Source organism: Channa argus, chromosome 18 (genome assembly GCF_033026475.1).
Source record: "Channa argus isolate prfri chromosome 18, Channa argus male v1.0, whole genome shotgun sequence".
NCBI classification, from domain to species: domain Eukaryota; kingdom Metazoa; phylum Chordata; class Actinopteri; order Anabantiformes; family Channidae; genus Channa; species Channa argus.
The window spans coordinates 5,442,168-5,468,589 of NC_090214.1; the positions used below are offsets into that span (position 1 = coordinate 5,442,168).

The 26,422-nt window shown below is 39.6% G+C and overlaps 1 protein-coding gene across 17 annotated transcripts in view; it reads right to left on the reverse strand.

The window, feature by feature from the left end:
• The window catches only part of dab2ipb (DAB2 interacting protein b), a 127,422-nt gene that overhangs the window by 10,196 nt on the left and 90,804 nt on the right, over positions 1–26,422 (reverse strand). For 16 of the 17 annotated variants that reach the window (XM_067483611.1, XM_067483610.1, XM_067483619.1 and 13 more), the window contains 9 exons: positions 25,296–25,394; positions 22,639–23,193; positions 10,200–10,344; positions 8,651–8,795; positions 7,191–7,427; positions 6,868–7,069; positions 5,532–5,719; positions 2,644–3,526; positions 1,419–1,556 (listed from right to left, as the gene is read on the reverse strand). In XM_067483611.1, coding sequence (XP_067339712.1) covers positions 1,419–1,556; positions 2,644–3,526; positions 5,532–5,719; positions 6,868–7,069; positions 7,191–7,427; positions 8,651–8,795; positions 10,200–10,344; positions 22,639–23,193; positions 25,296–25,394 — 2,592 coding nt within the window. The remainder of the gene's footprint in view (positions 1–1,418; positions 1,557–2,643; positions 3,527–5,531; positions 5,720–6,867; positions 7,070–7,190; positions 7,428–8,650; positions 8,796–10,199; positions 10,345–22,638; positions 23,194–25,295; positions 25,395–26,422) is intronic. The other variant, XM_067483612.1, reaches the window with a different exon arrangement.

Below are 26,422 nucleotides of genomic sequence, written 5' to 3' on the forward strand. Positions count from 1 at the left end.
GTATTCAGCTAAAAAATGTATATTAGGTATGAAGCACATGCTGCAAAGTAAACTAAAACATGTTTATTGTATCTTATTTCTCCATTGGTTCTTCAAAATCAGAAATAGTTCTACACTAGGGCTGTGTTTTTGAGACTATGGACCATTAGCTGGAGCCTGTGTCTAAGCCACTGTGCTGCTTTCGAGTCCTTCCCTTGTTGCTGCTCTGCTATTTTAAGGTGGCTCTGGCTTCTTTGTTAAGACTGAAGTTATTGCCTTCTTTGGTTGCTCTCACTGCCTTGGCTGCTGGCTTCCATAAAGTATGAGCTATGTTAGGATGACAGGTTTGTATTCATTATGGATAGAAAAAAAAAAAAAGGGGGGGGGGGGGGTAGAGCAGGTGGCAGCCAATCAAAGCATGGAAGCAAATCTGAGGGTGAATGGTGGTAAAAGCCGCTGTGAAGAGAAGCAGGGAACGTAGGTAGAAGAAGCAGCAAAAAGCCTATTCGGTCTCCGTCTCTCACATAGATGCAAGCACACACAAGCTCAAATATGTCTGTGTGGATGTACTGCATGTGCATACACAGATACACACATACACACACACCTGCTTTGGGCCACTACATTTATTCCCAAAAAGGAGAGGGGAGAAGTTGTGAGGGTATGTGGAGGGACATTTTTATTAAGTAAGAATCTTGAGACTGTTCCCACAACACCCAACACAGGAGCAGTGAAAAGTCAGTTAAGTCCTCAAAATGCAACTTTTCATAATTTTTCATAATCTTCTGATAATGCTTAAGAAGTCTCACCAACTAACTGCTTTTAGCCATTCAAAACCCAAACAAAAACACTTTTAAAATTTGAGAATGATGCTTTTCATGTTCTGTATGTACGTAATAAAACAAGAAATCTTAATATGTGGTTGTTGGACTGTTGAAATTAGGACAGAAACCACACTGCTATGCTTGCTAGTCTTAATTTAGCCAAACAATGTTTGTGCTTGTAATAGCAACTTTGCTCTAATACTGCTGTTGCCATGGCTTTGCAGCGGTTGATAGCTACAACCAAGTTCACTATAGCCTGGGAAAATGGGAGAAAGCTGTTAATAATAAACAGCCTGGCCACCACTGAAAAGACGATTTAAGGAAAATGGGAGACATGCAGAGCCAGACTGATGCACAAGATATCCTATTTAACTCAAATTTATTTTTTTTTATAGTTGTATTGTATAGCTTCATGTAATAATTCACGTATATCTAAAGAAAAAATGCAAGTGCAGATAATTATGCATATTTTAAGGAGAGTGGTATATGAGGTAACTAATGAAAGGAACAGTACAGAAAGGAGGGACAGCTGAGTGGGAGTATTAGGTCTGAAGGTTGAGGTGATTTGTGAAAGGAGGGATTAAAGGTCAAAGGTTGGATGACAAGGCAGGTTACCTTCTCCACCTCAGTCAGATCGTCTCTGTTTCTCAGTGACTCGGGCTCCATCCCTTCATGGTCTAAAAACTGCACATTCATATTCAATAGCCAGGCTGCTGTGCGGTCCAGCGCACTGGGGTTCACTGGGGAGGGGGCCTATTGAAACCAACACAACACACACACACCCACACAAGCACGCGCACACCCACACACACACACACACAGACATACATGAGCTGAGTGCAAGTGATGGGAAGGGGAACGAGGGCAGGAAGCAACAACAGCACAGAAACAACAAAATAAACTTGAAATGCACCAACTCACTGAAAGCAGCAGGTGGAATGGATACACACTCCTGTCTTGAAGCCCACACACACACTCACAAAGACACAGACTGTAGCACACACTGAGGTCTCAACACGAGTGTGCACACCTACAGTGCGATACTAGTAGTAAGTAAGGTAAATACAAAAGATTAAATTAGTGAAATTTAAATCAGTGTGACTCAAATCAGCCTGAAGACAGATATTAATAGGTAAGGTGTGTGTGTGTTCCCTTTCTCTGATGGACGTGTAAGAGGAGACGGTGGCTGTGGGCTATTACATTACATTAGAGAAAACCTAAGATGTTTTAAAGTCCAACACATTTAGTACTTAAGGGCTTTTGAAAGTGCAGTAAGAATAAATTATTTTTCTCCAGATAGATGGAATTAAGACATAAATCCATATGAATTCATAATCAGCCAACCAGATCTAGCATTTTCTATGGGGGTAATTCTATCTTTTGTAAACTATAAGCCATTAAAATACAGTCGGTCACAGTCGGTCGCTGCAGGTATCAAGCTTTCAGCCCATAGTCTTGGCTACAAACTATCAGTACACTAAACCAGAATGTTTGTATCCATGAGGTCTGTGTTCTGTTGACTTTTGAGCATGTGATGTATTTCGCAAGTTAAAATGATGCTACTTGTGCCATCGTCACACTTTTCACGCTCTTTAAATTTGACCAGTAAAATAGTAGTGAGGTGATGAGCTGCCTGTATGCAAATTACTTTTACTACATGGACAATGACTATAGTTCAATGTCAGCCATTCAGCCTTTCTCTGCATGCTATGAGACAAATTGGTGAGCTGTAGAAACTTGTCTGTCAGGTGCTAGTATAGAGTGAGACAGCTTGCTGTCCTACCCCAATCAATATCCTTCATTTATATGTTACAATTGAGGTTCTGTGTGAGTCTCATACCTGTTTGTGCTGAGCCCTTTGTTTGGTCTCAGGACTGTCACCTTTGGAGGATGAGGACTGCTGTCGTAACCAAGCCCCACTGCCAGGCCAATCGGGGGATGACGTCATCATGCTGCCTGAGGAGGGACGGGCGTAGGGTCCGCTGTTCAGCAGATTTGGGGGTGTGCGACCCCGAGTAATGCTCTGAGGTGGTGGTTGGTCTATCCTCCGCTGTGGACCGGCACTGTTCTGTCTAGGGACGGAAGGCTGGTGCTGTGTTTCCGTGAGAGATAGCTGTCGGCGGTTGAAGTCTCCTGAACGTCTGGTGTACTCGTCCCCGCTGCTTCCTCCACCTCCTCCTCCTCCACCGTGGTTCAGGAAGGTGTGTTTCCCTCCTGCTGGTCCATCCTCATTGTTGCTATGGGAACTGACTGAACTGTGGCACTCTGAGCCTGAGTCAGTCATGCCACGTGGGGAAACAGGCAAGCAGGCTGCCATCTGGTAGACTGGGTTCTGGAAGGAAAGGGGGGCTAGCAGCTGGGCAGGCCGGCCTGGGGTGCTTTCTGTGCCCGGGGTGGTGGGGGTTTGGCCTGGCCTCCTCAGAGTGGGGCCTCCAGGGACGTTGCTCTGTGGGACTCTGGCTGACCAGCTCACACCAGAAACTGGGCCTTCACCCAAAGCATCTGAGGTACTGGCACCTGGGTTGCCTTCAAGACTGCGAGGGTCTTGGAGGTCCACCATGGACAGACTCTTGCTGCCATTGGCCATGACCAGGTCAGGCTCATTGGTCTCAGAGTAGCTTGAACTGCGTGCTGGGGAAGGCTGGATCCCTGAGCCTCTTGTCACAAAAAATAGGTCCTTGTTTTCTGGTGTGGGGGAGGGTAACCTGGTGAAGTCAACCAAACTAAAAGAAGGAGACATAAATAAAAAATAAATCTGGTATCCACTTTAATCTTAAATGAACCGCAGACTGATCCGAAATTAACTGATAATAGTGAGCAGTGTATTCATAAAAAAGCTAAAAATAGAGAAAGTATATAATATAAATACAGCTTTGATACTAGAAGTATAGCTACAGATGTGGATCTGTCTGAACTAAACTAGATTAGTTTGTTTGGATTAGATTTACGAAATATGTAAAGCTCTTGCAACAGTGACAGTAGCACTAGTGGATATTCTCTTAAATGTATTAACATTAGCCACCATCAGCTGGCAGCCAATGCAGATGAAGAAAGGCTGCAGCAGCAAAATGTTTTATTTCTTACGGAATTAACATTCGATTTATATCTCCAAGCCATAGGTCTAAGAATTGTCAATAAATCAAATAAGACCAATCGTAGATATGGCAACCTAAAACAATCAAATCCTATATTGAATGATTTTTGAGGACATGTGGCCTCTGCGCTCTTTAGCTTTGTCCCTCGCTTGCTTCCCTTCAGCCAGCAGATGGAGGCTTTATTGCTAGAAGACGATTACCTTGACAGAAGTGATTTATCTTCCAATAATCTCTGTCATTCACATCACGCTCATCTCCTCCCTCTTTCTTTGTCCTTCTCCCTCTGCTCCCTTACCCTTCCCTCCGTTGACTTTTTTCTCCTGTTTATACTGCTCAATTTCTTCTCTGTCTCAGTCTTGGCACTGTCTCCTTTTCTTTCTCCTACTTTTCATGTCACTGGTTAGTGGATGAGAAGCCATTAGGTGAGAATGGAGAGCTCATTCAAATGCCATTTCTGTGTCACAGCATGCTGATGAAAATACACCACACACAGACACACATGTCATTACATGAGCAAGCAGTTAGTGTGATAAAACAAAGAGGCAAGGCTCCGACATCAGGTCACAAAAGGATATCACTTAATTAGTTTTATTGATCCTGATCCTCTTGATGAGTATGATGATACCAGATGTCTGTCTCTCTTCCTCGTGCTCCTGTTGTCTGGTCTTCCTGTTATGTATATGTTCTTATCTGTCTGCCATTTTCTGATTTCATGTTCACTAGGGTTGGTTTCTGTTATTCGTATATCTCGGTTGGGCCCTGGGCCTCCATGTTAATCTTTTTAAATGTCACCTTGCAATTGTTCATCTGGGAAGGAAGGGAGATAAGCGAGATAAGGTGCTGTCTGAGTGTGTATTCATTCCAGGGGAGAGTGAATGAGGTTTCATCTGGCTGATGTAAACAAACGAGGGTGACACTTCCACTGTGTCACGGCCTTGTCCGACAAGCATTAACACTTTACAGAAATGCTAGTGTGAAAACACACCCTGGCTGAATTAGGAGAACAACAGTTCTATAGTATTGGGGTTGGCTTTATAACTAGGGCTTCCGTGTTTGTGTTGACATCTTTTCTGAATTAGCCTGTCACTAAATCATTACCAAACCTGACCAGTAATACAATATATAAAGTATTGGCTGCTGGTGAAGGCCGTAAAATCAAAAGCTTGGAATACAAGTACTCAAGTAACACAAGCAAATGACAAGAACACAGTAAAAGAACAGGTTTGTGTACAGATTTTACAAACTGTACATAGTTTGAACCATTTAGAAAAGAATGGTTAATAATCAAGGGATCACAGGTATTAGCTGATACTCAGTACAAAGATCTTAACGTTAGTTCTTTAGGAAAATAAATGCAGAGGTCAGATGCATTCAGTGTTTTCATTTGTAAAGTTCAATTAACACTTTATGTATTTCAGCAGCTGCAGCACCAGTGTACATCGGCTGCTCACTGTCACTTTAGTTTTCTGCTCATTTTAACATTTCCACATGAAAATAAACCTTGGGGCCACAGGAAGCTGAATTTTCATGACGCTCCCAAAAATCTAGGGTCCCATGATGCAGAGTAATTTGCTCTGCATCTAATTCAAATCTATAGTCAGATAGCAGACGAGATAAGAACAATATTTCTCACCCTGAAAGGTCACTGTCTATGACCATCTTCTGCAGGCCTGTTGAGATGCTGCAGCCTGCCTCAGCAGGAGGTGAGCCCATATGCTCTGACGACTGTCCAGGTGTCATCTGGACACTGGATGGGTTAGACAGTGCTGTGTTCACCTCCCGTAGGATCCTGGGCAGAGGACCCAGCTTAGAGGCTGCAGTCTAAAGATAGAGAAACAATTACGTTGAAGCCAACTTAAGCATTATTCTAAACTACTCCAGCTGGGGTCTTCATTTGACTACCATTTAATTGAGAGTATTGTTTGGTTGAATTTCATGTTTTAATTTAATTTTTATTTTTTTTTAGACCAAGATAATTCCTATCTTATTTACAAAAGACACAAAATGATGCTTGCTGAAACTCAGCCAGACTCACTGTGATTTCTGAATTTTCAAAATACAAGGTTTCAGAGTGTTGGATGCTCTACAAAAACAAATAAACAAATAAATACATAATAAAAATAGTGCCCTTTATTGATTTATTACCATCTTCCCATCTGCTACAAAAGCTAATGCAAATGTCATTGTAAGTCCATTATTATGACTCATCCAGGCTCTGAGGCTTCACAGTGTTCTCCCCTTGTGCACTTTTTACATAATGCGATAAGAAGTTACTGACTGATGCATAATAAACAATCTGAAAGGAGCCTTTATTCCAAATACAAATTGTATAATATTTATATAGATACAGTTGGAGATCAGTAATTAATGTATGCATACAAGTTAATCTTTAAAACATTTTACATTCATTAACTGTATTTTAATGAACCTATTATGTGAAGCAGTGTCAAGCAGCTGCAACACAAAATAACCTTTGAAAAAACATATTCGGTAGAAATAATAACACATTTGAATTGAATGGTAGTTTATTATAAATTACAAAAGTATACTCCCCTGTTTTTGTTGTGAGAAATGTAGAATATTGTTTTCTGCAAAGCAAGACACTGGCTTTGCTATGCAGTAATATTAAGCTTTAGCTACCATAGTTCTTGGGACGTTAATATCTTTATAAAACATAAATGCCCTGAACTATTGTCTCATCAAATCTAAACCAGCACTTATGGAATATTATTAAGTTTCTAGACAACAAAGTTTATTATTAAGTTTCTAGACAACAAAGTTTATTATTAAGTTTCTAGAGAACAAATATTCATATTCTAAACAGATTTTAGCTTCATGTCTGGAGACATTTATATTTATTAATTTGGTTTAATACAAAGCACTGCACACACAACACTGTGAAACAAGCTGACCTTAATGCTGAGTGAGAAAAATGTCAGATAATAAATGATGTGTCTCATCTTTCCTACCTGGTCCATCTGGGACACCACCTCAGAGAGCAGGGAGTGCAGGGTGGAGAGTTCCCTGCCAAGGTCAATATACCCCTCAAATCCTGCTGTGTTGGAGATTGTCTCTGGATTTGAAATTTCAAGCAGGAAGCGCTGCATATTGGTCCACTCGTGCTCAAGGAACTGGTTCATGAAGGACATGTACTCTTCTTTGTTACCAAATCTGATGACATACAGGGACGTGAAATGAAACAGAGAGAAAAAGTTAAACACTTTTATAAATTCCACCATTCTCTGCTAAAAATAGTAATGCGTTTTTCCTCGATCTGACTAAAGACACTCACTTTGTGAAGTTGGCCAGGTTCTGGGTGACTTTGGCAATAAGCGTGAGGGTACGTGCTGTGCGATCATCTGGATACTCCTGCATCAAATTGAAAAGTGAAGGGGACATAATGGCGGGACAGAGAAACCGCAGGAACAAGGACGCGCTGATCAAACGCTCACTGATGTCTGGTCGGCCCCGGTTGCTGCATTCTTGCCGCCATGATGCAAAGACTTCTTTTAGTTCTCGTGGAAAGACACTGTTGAGAATAAGAGACAGGGCAGAGATAGTTTTGTAAGAGAAGACCACATATTATCTTTACTGCACACAACATGAATGGGACTGTGGAGAAGAGTCGGAACAAAATTGTTGACACATTTATATTCTTTAATACTCAAATTTATAGTTTACAAGCTAGAGAAATGTGGCTAGTGTTAGCTGTCAGTTCCAACGTATGCACAGTACCTCTTGCCAGAGAATTTTGTGTGCATTTGACATATTTCATGTTCTACTTGATATAACCCCAGGAATATTTTGAGGCCACTTTGGAAGGCTGGACTGAAAAACTGGTCATGATGAATAATAACAGATTAGTTGAAGCGGCTGTATTATTCACATGGTACTTGGCCTATTATTTGCCTTCATCAGGGGTGGAAACAACAAGAATAGAGTTGGTATGGACTTGATTGCAATCGCTTTCTATATATTTTTGTTGTCCACACTTGTCAAAGTGGCTCTAAATTTTCATTGTTATCTGTTCTTACTAAACTCCAGCTTGGTTTTATTTAAATCTTTACATTCTTCTATACAATAATGTAATAGTAATAATTATTATTATTTATAAGTACTTATTTCTTTCAAAGTATGCCAAAGTATTAAAACCTATTTATATATATAAAATACTTTACATTGTTGCTAATTTGACATTCTAATTGCTACTGAAGAAAAGAATCTCAGAATTAGCTTCTTGAAATTAAATCTTTGTCTGACTGGTCATTCTTGCTTGGGCTACTGCTAATTGTCACTGTTTTTTTAGGACGACGATTCTCAAAAGATGTGTCTTATTCGTGAAAGCTTTATTCATAACTTGGCTCTTTAGAGACTTCATTTTCTAACAGATTCAACTGATTAATTACATTTATTTCTGAAAGTTGTTAACAACAGATGCCTTTTAAAACTGACAACTGCTGACAAATGCCATGCAACCTAATTAAAAGCTCCCTCCACAGCAGTGCGCTAATTGTGATTAAGATCTTTCATAAAAATTGTCTAATTGCAAAGGACAATACAATTAAGCCTGATGCTATAAATTCTTTTTTGCTTGCACTGTAACACATAAATGGTCATTATGGTGAAGTCTGGATAAGAGGCTACGAGGCACTGTGTGGGTTAAAGCACAGCAAACAATCATGAACCCATCACTTGCTGTGTGCAGTTTCATGTAGAAAATAAAACAGCTCAAAATTTTGATCAGATATTTACCAGTATGAGTTGATGATTTTGCAGAAGGCCAACTCACAGCACATCTTCAGGTTACTCTGGTGTTCTGGTAGGTCACCTGATGAACATTTGGATGGATCCACCTCACAGTTCTCATCTGACTCATACAGTGCCTTGATGAACTCCCCTGAAAGAAGGAAACAAATCAAACAAGAAATAAGAAATTAAGCAACATCCATTTTTTTTTTTATATATCTGTTTCCTTTATCCGTCAGCAGGCAAAGGGGAACTGTGATAGTCAAAACAACAGGGAACAGAGTTTGAATTTGTCATCGAGATTGTTGTTAGGCCAAAAAAGATGGTGACAAAAATACCTACGTTCTTTTTGTTGTCACTATTTGGATAAAAGTCCATTAGCGCTATGATCTCAGCGAGCCTGTTAAGGGAGCCAATCTTCGGTTTGGCTGTGGTCTGAGATTGCTATAACACTCTAATCAGCATTGTGAAAATGGGAACAGGAGTATCTTTTTCCCTGGTGGTGTGAAGAAAGGCTTGGCTGTCCTTGTGCTGCCCCAGTTGCAGTTTTAGTGATTTTCAATAGTTTAACCAGATGTCAAACAACAGAAACTGCACCAAAAAAAAAAAGTGATGCATAATTCACCACTGCTCAATATTTCTCTGAATCAACTATGAGAGAAACAAGCATAGAAAACAGGCAGCATCTGTAGCTGCTAAGAAAGCTAAAAGGAGACATGAACACAAAGAGAAAGGCATAAACAAGGCTTGAGCATTATTATTAGTGACATACAGGCGATGAGTGCCAACAGGATGTGTGCCTTTGTAGATTAAACTACCCGCAGTGTACATTTTGGAGTCAGTGAGGTAGAAAAGCATACAGTGCATACAGAGTGCTTATTGTTAGGACTGCAGACAGCTAAACAGTGTAGACGTGGGAGGATAAGGGGGAGGGGGGGGGGTCAAACAATCACTTCATAATAAGCGTTTAGAGTATCTAACAAACCAGATGTTTTCTTCGCCTTGTCTCTTGCATGTGGCTCTACATTTAAAGTACAGCTGCTGATGTAGAAGAGAATGTGAATTTCATTAATTTAGCTTCATTTTATCCAACTGATCGATGGAGTTCAATTTGAGATGAAGAATGAGGTTCATCAGAGTGTCATAATTTAAATTATATTGTCATTGATATGCCTTCAAAACAAAAACTAAGCGGACAAATAGCGGCTGCTGTTGTAACGCTTAGAAAATTATACTTATGGGGAGATGACTCCTCCTAATGCAACTGGTGTTTGCTTAAAATTGCTGTAGCCCCTAAATTTTATTGACTGATATATTGGTGCTGCCGTTAACTAAATATTCTCCATGAGTGAGTGATGAGTACTCCAAGCCTGGAGTAAATGTAAAGACAAGACATTGCAGTAAAAGGATGTCCTTGGATCACCTTACAGAAAGCATAAGAGCAACAGACACATGCACAGGGGAGATACTGCACAGAAGGCATGAAAAGAGCAAGTTAAATTGTGTGCAGAGGTCCAAAAAAAACCCTCCATTGGGCTGTTTGGGTTCCACTCACCGAGGGCGTCCTGCAGGTACTTCTGTCCCACAAGTTTGAGGTATTCCTCTATGGCCTTTGTGGCGAGAGTGTTTTCTCTGAAGATGAGGTGCTCATTCTCGCCGCAGCGGTCCACCTCTGACATCATCAAGTCTGTGAGGAAGTCCTTTAGAAAAATATAAAACAAGATAAGCACAGGGTTAACAACAAGTCTTACAGTCATAGTTAATTATCCAGATTGAATAATGAGCTGTCTGTTGATGGTGAGTAGTACTGATTGTTGCATTTGATGACCGTGAAATTGAAATTTATTCTCTGATGAGCACTGGTTGTGGCGGGCCTAAGAACTAAAAAAAAAAAAGTGTGTGTTATAATGGAACCAGATTAGTCTTTGATAAGGTTTAATCTTATTCATCCTCTTCTATTTTTAGAGCCTGTGGTGTTTCACATTACTAACATTTGTTATTCCCAACATGTACAGCAGTGAACCACATGAGTATGTGCTTCCTGCCTAAACCAGTCACCTGACCAGCATGTTCACTGGTTCTGCCTGTCCTTTTGTTTATGACTTCTGGCCAGTATGTCAATCAAGCAAAGACTGTTTAACTTTCCCTGAGCCTAATACTTCAAAAAACTTTAATTATAATTCAATCTAAGTCTAAATAATACATAACTAAGCCCCCCAAAAATTTGGCATATGATTTTAAACCTGCATTCAATTCATATGCTTCTGGGGGTGCCAGAAACAAACAAACCAAAAAAATAAAAAAGTAGGAGTGGCATTGTCACCTTTTATGCTGATATAGTAAGTAAAAAAATTCTCATTAAATCTGCAGTCGTTTCTAGCTACCTGCTAAAACTATATGGTCAATCGCCTGTACTTATATGTATTACGCCTTTCTACTTTATCAGTACCCAAAGTATTTAAAGCTGATTCTAATTCAGCCATTCACACATACACAAACTTACACAGAGGACGACAGCTGCCACACAAGTTGTTTTCCTAACCCCCCAGGAGCAACTTGGGGTTCACTTTGACATATGTAGAGGAAGAACCGGGCATTTAACTGCTGACACCATGACCAGTGGACGATTACTCTAGTTTGTTTCTACCTCCTTTTAGCTCTGCTTTGCTCTTCACCAACATCCAGGAAAGTTATCCAATTCATATCTGATAAATGCAACCATATTCTCATTATTAGGAGCTTTTGTCAACAGTGTGGTGGGTAGTGTATTATGAGCATTTCCATGCCTGTGCCTGGAAGGGTAAACACAAACCCTAGTTGCAGGCTGAAGAAGCAAAACCATGAGCTGAAAGAAATCATGCTGAAACTGCAGAATCAGTAGGTCATGCTACATGATGAAGGATGTCACTACAAAACACTCTTTGCATATACATTGTTGGTTGATTCATTTTCAGAAAATATTATTTTACTGACCGTCTCTGTAAAAGTATGGCTCATAACCTCACATGCTTAGGGAAGCACTTTCATTGAGCCATGAGGCAGGTCGCCATTTTAAGTACATTACAGTTAATCACCTTTATTAGTTGCACCTGTGCTTTGTGTGAAACAGGAAAAAGGATTTCCTCCTAACTCACCATCCTGCTGCGCTGTGACAGGTCCTCAAAACTCATTTTTATGACTGGTGAACACTTACAAAGCATACTTCTGTCATTACAATGAAATCGAGGACAACAAAATAGCTCTATTCGTATCATCCTTTGAACATGACTTATCCCAGTTCTGAAACTGTGTGACAGTGAACATTTTGATTGCAACTGAGCAAACACAAAGTAGTGACAACATTTTCAACACTTTCTTTCAAGAGTTCAGTGACTATAATACATATTTTGCTATAAAAGTAGTAAATTAGGCCAACAATTCTAGTGTTGTTCCCTACAAATAAGGAGCAGAAAATAATAAAGGTACTGACAATACTGTATGTTAAGGTACATTATAGCAGGCAGTTAATGGAGCTCTAAAACCTTTCTTCTACCCCTTTAAAACAACACACAGACATTCTGTCTTCGTTATTAATAGTGTGAATTAGTTTTTTATTTATAACTAATTTGTCAAGTCTTAACTAAGTGTCATGTTTAAAACTAATATCCACAGGAGCGATACTGTAAAGTGTGGTATTCATCCGGTGCATGAAAATAACAGGTGGACGAAGGCATTAAAGTTCCAAAAATTCAAAGTCTAAAATGAAGAGATGGAAATTGAGCCATCTGGAGATGAATCATCCCTTGTTTAGATCCCTTCAACAAATTTCTGGGTGTACTCTCATCTAAGTCCCCTGGCAGCTTGTTAAACTAGGGGAACCAGCATTGCAGTGAGGGAGAAGAAAAGCAAGTGACAGATATATGGAGAGAAATAGAGAAGAAGAGAAAGAACAGACAGGGTGGCGGTCCTTAAAGAAAAGAGGAGGAGGGTGGGAAAAGAATGACAAAGCCTCTCAGAGGGTTTCTATAGCTGCTGCAGACGCCTGTTAACCGGCTAATCAAAGATACACCACAGGGAGCCAATCATCCATCTGTGTAGCGAAAGGAGCCTTTTTGGTTAACACATTGTTACATTCAAAACACACACATACCTGCCACACATAAATACAGTATAAACACACAGAAAAAAACGTCCAATATCAATAAACATTTAAATTAAATCCAGACAATGGAATCACTGGTGTCTTTTTGTGCGTGAGTGTGTAGCTGACTTGCTCTTTAGACTAGACAAGTAATGTTCATTTGCTGCTGTTATACAACAGGGACTCAAATGGGAATCAAAGTTTTTGACACTGATCAAAATGAAAACCTGTCCCCCCAGGTTATCTCTAAAAAGTGAAATAAATTAATAACAAATATGAATGGTACGGCCAAGTGGTTTTAGAGGTCTCGTAATTTGTTAAATGGAGATCAGTAGAAGGGTTTTAGGTTTATGTAAAACAAACACTTCAACTCCAACTTTTGGTGAGTTAATAATATGACAAAACCTCCACAATGAAGAAAATTAATTTTTTCGTCAAGGTGACAGATGAATGAAGGAAAGGGGAAAAAAAAGAATTAACGAATGAACAAATGCCAGGTGTGGATATCAGAAAGTTCCAAGTCCATGAACACCCCCTGGAGTACAGTTAGGTTGGTTTTACAATAAGACTGGTATGATAACTCAAAGGGAGTTACAAGCTCAAGACTTAGACTGAACAGATATATAGCAGCTGCTGGGTGCTTCAATTGCAGCCTTATGGACGAGTATGTGGCTTTAAGCTCATACTTCATACAGCTTTAAGATGTTTCTATGGGACTATAGCTGAGCTTGTTTGGCCATCAGACTAAACGCCAGATTATAACGCTACAGGCATGTATCTCTACAGCAGGTCCCTAAAGACTTCTGAGGACAGAGCAAAATAAATGCAGAATTATACAGGACAATCCTGGAGAAAATCCCCATGCAGTCTGCAGTGCTTTCTCAAGCAAGACAATACAGTAAAGCCCAAGGTACAAACAAAGCTACACAGGGACAGTTTTTGAACAGAAAGATGTTGATGTCCTGCAGCGACTGAGTCCAAATCTCAAGCCAATTGAGTTTGTGGCTGGACTTGAATACTGTATTTACTCAGAATCCCCATGCAAACTGAGGGAGCTTGAGTGGTTTTTCAAAGAAGAATGGGGGGAAAATAACAGTGCTCAGAAGTGTAAAACTGAGAGAGACATAGGTTAGGACAGACACAGATTCGAGGCTGTAATTGCTGTCAAAGGTGCAGCTACTAAACACTGGCTTTTACTGAGTAACTACTTGCAAACAACCATTTATCTGCAATGCATTTACCTTTATTTGCAGTGGTCTGTTTGTTACTCTTACATTGATGCATCATGTTGTTAATGCGTTTGAAAAAAGCTATAATAAATCTATTGTTTTTAAGACAACAAACAGGAAAACACTTTGTTTCTCATTATATGGTTTAGGTTACTGGTGATTTTGATATCTTAAAGTTATTTTGTCAGGAACTCACTCAATGTCCATGGTTAATATAAATAATGCATGCAAGCAAAAAGCAGCATACATAACACAACTACGCTTAGGGAAACCTGACCTCTTCTGGTGTATGGACACCCATCCCGTTAGTAGACCACAGGTCTTGTTTCTGTTTTTTTCATCATTGAAAGAAAATGTCATTCCAATTATGAGCTGTCCTAAAACCTCCTAACATCTGTGGGTCCCTCCATTCCTCCCCTGCTCTGCTCTCCTTATGTGGCCACTGAGGCGAGGCCTGATTAGAGAGGGCGGTCAGATGAAATGGAGGAGGACAGAGACGGAGACGGAAACAGAGAGAGCCATCAAAAGAGAGACAGAATAATAACCTAATCATTTCTGCTGGCAGCCTAAACAAAATTCAATTCAACCAACCTCTAACAAAACGTTTCTCTTAGAGTGACATGGTAAACATGGCTACATATAGGTGGAGGTTCAGTCCTTGTGTGTGTTTGCACCTGAGAATTTCAGTTCGAATGTTCACTCAAATAAGCTGGGAGCTTAATTACAACACATGGATAACAGGAAATTTGAGGGATGATAATGACAGATTTGCATATTTCATCACCGCCTGAAGTACAAACTGCATACATTATGTCAACCATATTTTACCGTGCACCATATGTTTCTAAGACTAATTTCTCACCTTCCAGGTGGCAACTGTTTTGATGCTTCTCGTTTCAGTGTTCTTAGACTGTACAGCAACCTGACCGTTCAGTATTTATTATTTTCCTCAAAGTTGTGTTCTAAAGAAAGTAAATGCGGTTCCAAGCCACAGTGACAGCAATCTAATCAAGGTCCTAATGCCGAAAGTCAGCAGGGATGCTGGCAGCAAGATACAAAGGGCTTTGTTTTAAAGTTTTCATCATAGCGGTGCTAATGGGCTATGTAGCAGGTATACTGTACTGTGTATTTACCATTATAAGCATCTCCTTGCTGAATTTCATAAATATATATGTAGGTTTTCAACATAACAGCCCAATCAAAATCAAGTAGAACAGACTTGAATGGCCTGATGAAAATGTCGCTTATCTTGTAGGAGACGTTTATTGTGTTGTAGTCCAACGTTTTGAACAGTAAAATCATAACCTCATCAAAATCATTTCGATTAGATTTAGATAGTCAACATTTTTGAGTCCAACTGAAAAGGTAGACTGAGAGACAGATCGACACTGGGCACAATGCCAGGTTCACACACAGCCACAAATCCATGTTGTTAGGTGCTGCTAGAGTGCCTTATCATGCCACAACTCTAAACTAAAGCTGAAAACATATTGATTGGAATGGCTTACCTCTGTCTACTCTCATTCTATACGAAAATATACCAAAATCAGTGACTTCTAGGAAGGTCTGAAAGTTTTGTTCAAAAGCTATAAAATGTTTTGGTTGCCGTGCTAGGCTTAATGAAGACCCCACCAGTATCATGAATTATGAGCACACAGGTCCCAAGGAGCGACCACAGTGTCTTCCTTTTCCCTCCCATCATCCTTCAGCGTTTTCTCTGATGGCTTTCGATGCTGCAGCCTGCCCCGCACCTCCCCTCTGCTTCAGTGCTAATAAGGAGAAATAGAACGCTCTCTGTATCGCTGCCACGTCTCATCAGCCAAACTATGCCTCAAAAAACCCCAACACAGTGCACATAGACAGGAGGGAAATATGAAGATGGGGTCAGGGAGGAGGGTAGATGGTGCAGCACTGATCAGATCTAATAAATAGCAGGAAACCAAGAGTCCTGTTGAAAAAGATGAAGTTCCCCATAGATGGGCTTACTTACCAGTAAAAACTCATAAAGTCCTGCCCATTGCACTTCTACACACACACACACAAACACACACACACACACACACACACACACTAATCACCACTACACACAGCCCCCAAGTGTGGACAGTGTTTACATCTCTATCCTGCAATATTCCACTGCACAGTGTGCAGCCAAAAAAGGCACAGGCCTCTACTGAAGTCTAAAGAGACAACTTAATGTGCAAGATTATGATCAGGACTCTCACTGTAAGTGTATTACACACTAATTCAGACAACATTTAACACAGAACAGGAGACACTAGCGTTTTAAAAACACAGGTTTTTGGAATTGTGATGCCTTGAGAAGCTTGGACACAAGTCAGAGAAAAGAACAATTAAAGATTTGTTTCGCGTGTGTCTGTTTTTCTATTGGAGTACTGGAGAGTATATGGGTGTCTCAAAGGAGAAATCCCTTTTCCATTGCTTGTCATTGTGCATGTGAGTCAATACACATGGAAAATACATTGGCTAAATGATGATCATGATATGCAATGTCAAAGAAAATACTGAAATGTATTCCTATCACCACTTCAAGATAAGAAAATGTATTGTGTGTTATATTGCAATAATGTCCAACAGAGCATGAACAAGGATTTTCAAGTCAAGCTGAGCTGATGAAATTCATTTGAAAACAAGTAAAATGGAAATTACCTGTTGATGCCTTGTTATATTTCAGTGTTCAAGTATATTTGTAGATAATTTCAAATGACAAACTTTGCACTTGATAATTGGAGGCACAGGTAAGAACAAGGAAATGACAGAGAAAAATAGAAACCCTGAACATTAACAATTCAACTGATCAATAAGCCTGGTTTTCCAGCCTGGGGCAAGGGCTGAGGAGACTCAAGGGGATGAAACAGGAACCACTCTAGCCTTTCCTCGTCTTTCCATCTTTCTGACTCCCCTGGACTCACTCCCTGGAGACTGGTGGCTAGTGTTACAGCATTATAGCCCACAGCTCTCTTCCTGTGAGGGTCACATTGGGTTGACGGAGAAGGATGGAGGCTGAGTGGAAATGGAAGCACTCCTCCTGTAGGCTCCGAAGCTTGTAATTCAACAAGGAAACAGGAGAAGCTCTCACTCTTGTGCACTGACTGCTACTGCACATGATCATTATGTAGATATGTCTACGACTAGAGGGGACCTTACAGCATGTGTCATCAGCTTCTAAACATCGTGTTTGCTGACTCAGTGTGCATATTCCCTATGAGTCACAAAAGCACCGTAATGCAAGTTTCCTTTATTATGAAATTCATCAATTTAATTTTTGCATGGTTTTTAACTTTGTGAAACAAGATAGAATAAGGTGCCTTAAGTGAGATCATCTCTTCTAAATTGCCAACCAAAGTATATTCTAAAGCCCATTTTAAGAACAAGAGCACAATCGTGCTATTCGCTCTGTGAGGCTATTATATACTTTGCTGTCAAGATGTATTTATTTTAATTAGTCTCATACTAACATATGTCTAACATACTGTACATTTACCATATAAAGGTGAACTGACACAAGGTAAACAGGGATGGAGAGGGGGGAGACAGCGCATCTAATTTCAGCTGAGATGGCAAGAGATCAATGAGTTGAGCATTATTGTGACGTTGAATGGCTTTCTCTGCAGCCTGCTCCTGTTTGTCTCCTCATCCAGACACGGTGTACTGCAACTAAAACTAAAATTCTATAAACCTGATCTCCCTCCTTTCCTTCTTTTTTCACCTCATTGTTAGTGCTTTTTTCATCACCTCTTTCTATTTGGCTGTTTTCTCCTCTCCTTCGCCACTTGATGCCATCAGTGGATGGTCCATAGAAATCATGTTGAAATTATTAAAATAGCTTGAGGATATTCTCAATATTGCAACTAGCTCAGAAGACACTATGAGGAGAGTGAGTGCATCGGTGAACTTTAGAACCTATATGATAAATGACAAGCCTACTATACTCAAAGGGAATTCACAAGAGGTTATATGTGGTAAATGCTAAAATAACAACTACAAGAGTCTGATGTGTGACTCAGACGTAGCTGTGCCAGATACAGAAATAAAATCCACCTACTACATAATAAGATAGGTTTGGCTATTGTCAACATTCCAGATGATACTAATAACTGCCCTGTTAACGGGGAGAGTATTGATAAATGGTAAATTGTCTGCACTTCTATAGCCCGTTTCTGCCTATTGGTAGTCAAAGCCCTTTACACTGCTTCTCATTCACCCATTCATACTCACAATTAAACACACTCACACACCGATGGGGAAGCTCGTACGCAACGGGCCAACACTCACCGGGAGCAACTACGTTGGAGTTCAGTGTCTCGCTCAGGGACACTTCGACATGTGACCAAAAGAGCCGGGGATCGATCAAACAACCGTTGGATTGGTGGACGGCCACTTTCCCTGCTGCGCCACAGTCACATATTATGAATGGCTGTCTCAGGGGACAACTAATTGATTCAAAGTGACGTTTAAAAAAGCCCTTAGAAGTACAGAACTATCAGCAGCCTTCATGTCATGTTAATAAATCATTTGTCACACTATATTATATACATACAACAAACTGTGCCTGTGTGCCACAGCTGTGGCGTTGAGCATCACTGCCCACTGATGACAGCACTGAATAAATTAATAAGCATTTAACATAACTGGAGCTTTACTGCAGACCGACAGCAATTTACCACAGAAGAGGTAGAGAGGAGAGACTCAGACATTTTCCCCTTTTAAGCAGGGCTGTTAGTTTACCTTGAGGAGCACTAACATAAAAATGCAATGGCATAATAAGCAGAACACCATCCTCCTCTGGCCAGTTATCATAAGAATAAATCCTCCTTCTCGTCACTTCCAGCGGCTGGGCGTGGCTGAGTGCAGGAGCAACAAAATTAGAACATAATCTTCCCAAGGGCTGAGGAGTCAAAAGACTGGATCAATAATGCAAAATTTCAAACTGGGAGTGGATATTTTGAGATCAAATGAAGGTGAACGTCTTCAGGCAATTGTCAACGTAGCACAGAACATATCAATACTGGGGGCGGCTGTAGCTCAATGGGTAAGGCCAGGGTCAGTGGTTCGACTCCCAGTCCCTACTGGCTATGCGTTGAAGTCACCTTGCATGGCAGCCAGCGCTATTGGTGTGTGGGTGTGTGTGTGAATGAAAAGGAACACTGCAAAGCCCTTTGGATCAAAACACTATAAGCTGACCATTCACCGGGGAGCTTCAATAGCACTGTCTGAGTCTATGGACATAACAGCATGGTAGAGGTGGCCTGGTGTTGTTATCTTACAGCACTGAGATCAGAAAAAAATGTTTGAGTTTTGAGTCTGATTTATTATTTAAAATGAAACAAATTCAGCCACGGCGTCCAACTTCTGAACTGATGCTGTGCTTTCGGGCAGCAACGGACGGTGTGCCTGTCATGCCCACCAACGCATCCAGACATTAATGATGCACCAGTAATGACATCTTCTGAGAAAGCTTTGGTCTCAAGAAGCAATGAAGAACGAATTAGAGATGAAAGAAAAGAAAGATAGAAAGTGGGAACAAAACAATAGAAATGCAGGGGGTGTGCAACAGAGCAGAATATCCGGGGTGTAATTATTTGCTGACAGGTGATAAAATGACACAGGAGTAAACAGAAATCAAGAAGTGTTGCATACTAATAGACGCCACAGCCTAATATCTGCATCTTATAACCAGAGCCAGCCACAATTAGAAGCTCTTTACCACCTGTACCCAACTGATTAAATACGTTGTACATGAGCAGAACTTGGGATCTACAAAGCGTCACTGCATCTCCAAAATGTAACTCCTGCAAACCAAATGCAACTGCAACGACCGAGTCCCATTGTGGTAGGGGGACAGAATAAGACACTGACTGAATTTAAAATGAGACTGGATAGTTAGAAGACTACTGAACAATACCAAAATGTGGGGGAAGTACCCACATACTCTATTGAACAAGAAAATAGTTTGCTCGTGTTGCTAAGGGAAATAGTTGTATTCCTAAATATAACTCACCAATGTTAGGAAAGACTGCACCCAAAAATTGGCAAGAGATCCAAAAAGATCATTATCTCATTGTGCACGAACAAACCATGCAACATTGGCTAAGATGTGGATATATAAAGCATTTACGCAGCAGCAGAGGATATCCTAATTAGGACAGAGAATATTTTAGAATAAGTGGTTTGTTGCTGGGGCTTTTGCTGTATTTGGCATGACATGACTGCTTTATCCATCAAGGCTAAAAGAAAAAACATGTCCTCAAGAGTGAGTGCATATAGCCTAAATGTGTCAGACCACTTCACAGTGTCAAGTCTGCAGTAGACGTATTTTGACAGGCGCTTTCATTCTTCCTGTTTACATCAGTCCAAAAGCCTCGGTTTGTCTATTTTTCTGATGCAAACTGCAGCTTTTCTCTGTATTTATAGCCCCAAATAAACATCTACTAAAAGTAATGTTAAATGTAGAAGAAGTGTTTCTTAGACACAGACATGCAGCAGTGAGGGTATTATTTTAGGGTCTCACGTTCATGATTGGCAGCCTAGACACAGCCACCTTGACACCATCATTGATGTCAGTAAGGTTTTACAAGCAGCATTTTGCTGGCTAACAGAAATCCAGCAAGGAAAGAAGACTGGAAAGTGAGACAAAAGTAAAGTTTTAGTGCTTTGCTCAGGATGTGGGGATTAATTGAAAGTAATTAAGGCGATGGCCATCTCTCAGGGGACCAGTAGAGACCTTCTCCCCCATCAATCAGCAGCTATCAGTGCCTTGCCTAAACGGGAAGAATGGCAGTGCAGTGTGGATAGACATCACTTTTTAAGCCCTAATTCTTCATCATTCTCCTGAGCCATGATAAAGTCAAAGAAAGTTTTAAAGCGCTGCTGATGAGATAGTTTTAAGAAAAGTAAATTGAGACTGATGAGCTGAAGAGGCAGAGAAGATGAAGAAGAAGTACCCCGAAAACATCTTCCATTAAAAGCAGACTTACATTATAGGGACAACAATGGGGAATTAGTGAAATCCATTAGTGATATTAAACATTTCAGCTAATTATTTTTATAATTGATTAAACTACAGATTAAAAATTGTATTAAATAATCTGTTATTTAAGGCTATGATATGCAACTTAAGATACCGCTAGTGTGAGTTTGACAATCTATTTACTCTGCTTCGCCCAGATTTCCCTTTTCCTTCTCTGTTTCAGTCTCTCAGTCCTTCAGGTAGTTATCACTGTGAAATAACAATAAATGAGAAGGCTCCAATACCTACTATCTACTAAATTATGGAAATTTTCTGATTGCTCAAAAACATTATCCCTCATTATTATATTTCCCAAACCTAAAAGTCAAAGCAGCATATCTTAACATTTAAGATCCTCTTTCTTTCTCCACGTCTTAAGTGGTGATCGGCTTATTATTTGAAAAATGTAATATATTACCCATTACATGTTATTCTGTTCATAGCTAATAATATTTCTTACTAATAATCGTTCTTTCTTGCTTATTGTTGCTGCTGTTAACAATTAAATGTTTATGTTTAAATGTTTTTCACAGTGGAAAGAGTCTTATCACTACCCACACAATGAAAATCATACAATAATGTTCTTATCTCTGCTCATGTTCACAAAAAGTAATTTGAATATTTCCAGCTGCTGAATGTAGGCACTTCTATCTTCCTCGCCTTCTTACTGCTTAAGGTGCTGCTAATGGCATTGTATGCAATCGTGACAAGTCCAAATATTAAATGTCAGATATCAAATCAACATTTGATTTGGTGACAACAGAAGTAACATAATGAATTGTAATCAAAAAAAGGACCTGCAATATTATTACTGAAACTAATATAGTCAAACTTTAAGCTTCTTACTGGGAAATGTATATTATTACTAATTACTTACTACCATTATTAATGGGTTACGGCACTGGTCAACACTGGCCTTAAGCAACCAATGAATTACTGTAATTGTGGTTTTGTTTTGATTAAATCGACTAAACAATTTAGCCCTATTTTCCTGTATAAACATTTTGTTTTTATCAGCACCTAATTTGACCACTTTACTTCTTATGTTTCAAACTCAATGTACATTTGTATATGCAGCAATCAAATGTCAACAAAGATAGCAGCGTTTGCTTTACTGCACTAAAAATACAAATGCTGTCATGTCAAAGTAAAGTAAAATGCAGCTATTTTGAATGAATGGAAGATTATCTGAATCCAAAGGGCCTGATGTCATGAGAGACTTGGCTCCTACAGTGGTAGACTAATCTCCGCGTGCTTGCAGTGCTACAGGCGGCGCCGTTTATTTTCTGCTTCTGTCCTGCATTGGTATGCCATGAAGCACTGCAGGGGAAGTGTGTAAGGGATTAGCTCGAGTTAAAAATGTAATATAGCCTGGTGCAGCAGGAGGAAACCACCTGACTGTCTGGTCATTGTGTGTTCTATATTACAGCTGTGGAGGTCAGTAGTTCAGAGTATGAGGACGCAGTGAAGGAACAGTTAAACTCCGAGTGCTTTTATAGTGTCTTATCAGTACCTCACGGCAACATAATGGTCTAATATTCTGGTTTTGCTATCCATTATTTTTCTGTGGAGAGAACTAAAGTGGAAAAAATAAAAATAAATCATTGGTACTAACCTTTGCCTTGCCTGTGCTCTGCAGAATGTGGACAAGTGCACATGCCATCTCCTCCTTGTTCTTGACGCTAATCCCAGGCTCAAGCACTGAGCATAGGAGCATGTAGTTATTGGTGGTGTACTCTGCAAACTCCTTATACAGCTCCATGGGAAGGATGTTCATACTTTGATAGCGTGCCTTGATCCTAATCATAGGCCCAGATGTTTTGCCCTTGGGGGGGTTGGGTGTGCTGACTGGATACCACTTCTCCACAAACTGTCGTCCCGTAACAGCTGCGACGGAAATACTGACAAGTCCAATGTAATTGTTTTTATCTTTCTTTTTCTTCTTGTCAGAGTCTTTATAGAGGTGGGCTGTGATGCTCTTGACAGCGGGCAGGTTGTTGAATTCAAAGTGCTCTCCCCAAAAAACATTGTCGGTCTTAAGCTTACAGGTGGTGCGAGCGTAGAGTGAGTCATCCAGACAAAGCTCACAGAAGTATTTCTTTTTGGCTGGTAGGTCCTTGGCTTCGATGATCCACAGCCTCAGCAGGTTCTCCACCCGACGACTGTTGTCCTACAGACAGAGAAGGTGGTATGAGGAGTTTACTAAAGTCAAATTTTGGCAAAGAATACAACTGCTGGAAACTCTAAAGCTAGGGACACACCTGAAGACTAGAAAAGCTGCCAAAGACTGGACAGTTCACACATACAGTTTCCATCAACTACCACTGATTTCTAGTCTCTGACAGTCTGAGTGTCCATTCTAAATAAAAAATAAAAAATTTATAGATTAAATAAGAAATCCTATAGAAGAAATTTAAAACCACTTCTTTTTATGTCTTCGTATGTCTTGGTATTTAGTGGGAGCTAAAGGTTTAGGCATTAAAAAACTATATTAAAACATTAGAATATGGATTGGTTAAGAGGCTCTTTTCTTACTATCACCTTCTAACAGAATACTTATGGGTTTTGCTTTTTAACTTTGTTTTTTTTTTTAACCAGCAAATGTCAGAGCTCTTTTACTGACCACACCACCAAGTCAGTGGCATTTTTCATAGCCCTTAGAATAACAGGTCAGGGTTCCATCTGCTGTGAAAAGAAATTTATTTCCATCAGACCTGGACACTTTTGCCTCAAATGGTCACAGTTTGTCACTAATCGGTGTCTAGTTACTGAAGAGCTCTCGTTTCCAGGTCCATTCTCCACAAATCTAAACAATTGTGATAATCCCTCACTTCTCTCCCTAGTTTATCTCCTCTAAAGATGCCAGAAACCATGACTTGTGCTGAGCCAGCCAGCATATCTAAAAAGATAAGACAGCTCTTTTTGATGCAGCTAGATAGGGAATCTACAATATTTAATTTATACTGTATTTTATATCCTTAAATGACCCTCTGACTTCTCTACATATATAGTCTTTCAATGCAGTGCCCCTTTGCTCATCTGTATACCAACCTAAAAGTTATATTGTAGCCTTGGGGTTTGTTCAGAGTTTTTCCCTTTTTAGCATTTAGCAATTCTCTAAATGTTTCTAATTTACAATGTGTTGACACAATTAAACAACGGTGCATTATATTCTCAATTAGACATTAAACTTAACTATGTGTATCTTTTCATTCACATGGTACAGTATTTGCTATCAAAGTGGCCCACAAGAATGATACCTCATATGCCAATTATCATAATTACCCATAATTACCCTCTTTTACACGATCTGAATTGTGCAGGTTCAGCTTTTAGAACGCCTTGTTTCATTTACACTCATTATATCTTGGGCAGATAGGCAGTGACACTGAAAATGTATTTGTATTTAATTAGTTATTGCATATTTTTAACCACAAAAACATGTCCTTACTTTTACCAGCAACAGAAAAGGAGATTTTAGGGTGAGGTCGTGGTAACGAAAACTGAAATGTAAACCACAAAGTCAAACAGGTTGATTCTTGTGCTGAATGAAACATGCCTTTTGTTGACCAATATGTAATCTGTAGGTATTGATCTTCCTCATGCCATATGTAACTTGTAATAAAATGTAAAAATTTAATGTAAATTCAATAACATTTATCTTAATGCCTTTGCCTATTTTCCCTATGTGGGATAAATGTAGTTGTTGTTCTAATACAAGTAATCTAATCAGCTGTTCCCTAATTACATCCTCAATATCTTTTTCCAGTTCTATATCTGCCCCCCAAAACTGTGCTACATCCAAGCTATTAAAATCCATAGCTAAAATGCAAAGGAAAGACAAAGAGAGAAATAACAGATCCTTGCCAAGAGAACTGAGGAGAAGGAGGGTCTAATGGTATTAGGGAACTTTTCCCAAAGTTCTAATTAGAGAGCGATTTGCTAAATAATAGTAGATGAAGAAGCGATGGCTCTGCGAGATTAGGACTCTTTTCTTGTTTTGAAATGTTTGCCACACTCCTTCTGCAGCAGCTGTTTGTCAAGGTTGCAGATGGTTTAAAAGCCAAAAAGAGGAAAACATTTTTAGCATCATTCTTCTCTGCAACCTCTGTGTACAGCTGCATGTTGCCATATCAGATTGTGTTGTTATACGAGTTATGACACCATGTTAACCCAGACTTTATTAATGTTGCAAAGTGTGGTTTGTGTGGAAATGAGCTTAGTGTTTATTACTTAACATAGCCAGGTTCCACCTATTGTGTATTTACTTACCTTGTTGGGGTGTACTGCTCTCCTCAGATTCTCCATCCATTTGTCTCTCTCGGCTGATGAACGGCAGGAAAAACATTTGGTTCCCGTGGAGGTGGTGACCTACCGCCACGACCCAGAGAGAAGGAAAACGAATGCTTTAATGATCGATGCTTATGCGTAACAGTGGCATCGAAGAAATGGTTTTACTAAACATAGGTTTTCATTTCTTTCTCCTTTATGCTACCAAAGCCTCCATAGACTACAGCTGTAAACATGTGCACATGTATCATGCACATGTACATTTTTACAGTAATTAGAATTATAATACCTTTATAATTTACTGGAAATTACCCCAGTCCACTGATGATTATGAGGATACATCGGTGTCCACAAAGCCAGCGACTCAACAAATTACTTTGTGTGCTTCCATTTATTTTCTACAATCGAAATGTCAGCAGCAGCCTAGTGCTGTCAATTCTGTGGTTTTTAATAAAGAAAAGTTGACTGTTTTTGAATTTTTGACTCTAATTAGCCATCAGAATCTAATCAAAGACTAGAGTCACGAGAGATATGTAAGAAGCGCTGCTTCTTCTGAAAGCCTTACTTCCGATTGTTAATTCAAATTGCAAAGTGTAAACAGTCAAAATAGCAACAATGAAGTCATAATTTACTACATCAGTTCCAATTTGCACAACTTAAGTCTTTCTATGTGTGAGGAATTATATTGGTTCTGTCAGTTCTGTCAGGCTGTGAACACTGCAATGTCCATGAACTTGAGTTGGAGCAGAGCTGAAACAATTACTCGATCAACAGAAAATGAATTGCCAACTGTTAATTATTTCAGTCACTTGTCAACAAAATTGCTAATCATTGCCTAGTTTTATTTCTCTTATTTAAGCAAAAAATAATCTTTTGAGGGCCTACGACAACATCACTGGGGAACAATAATCAGCAGAAAAACTGATCTAGGGATTTCATTTTTTTTTTTTTTTTTTTCTACACATCCAGCATATATGCACCGACATTAGCATTCATTTCTGTCTTTTCGACACCTTTTTCATTAGGAGCTAAATGCTCCACTTAAAGCTTTTCCACTGGTTTCAACATTTACTTAAAAGGCAGTAAAACAGAAAAAGGAGCTGATATTA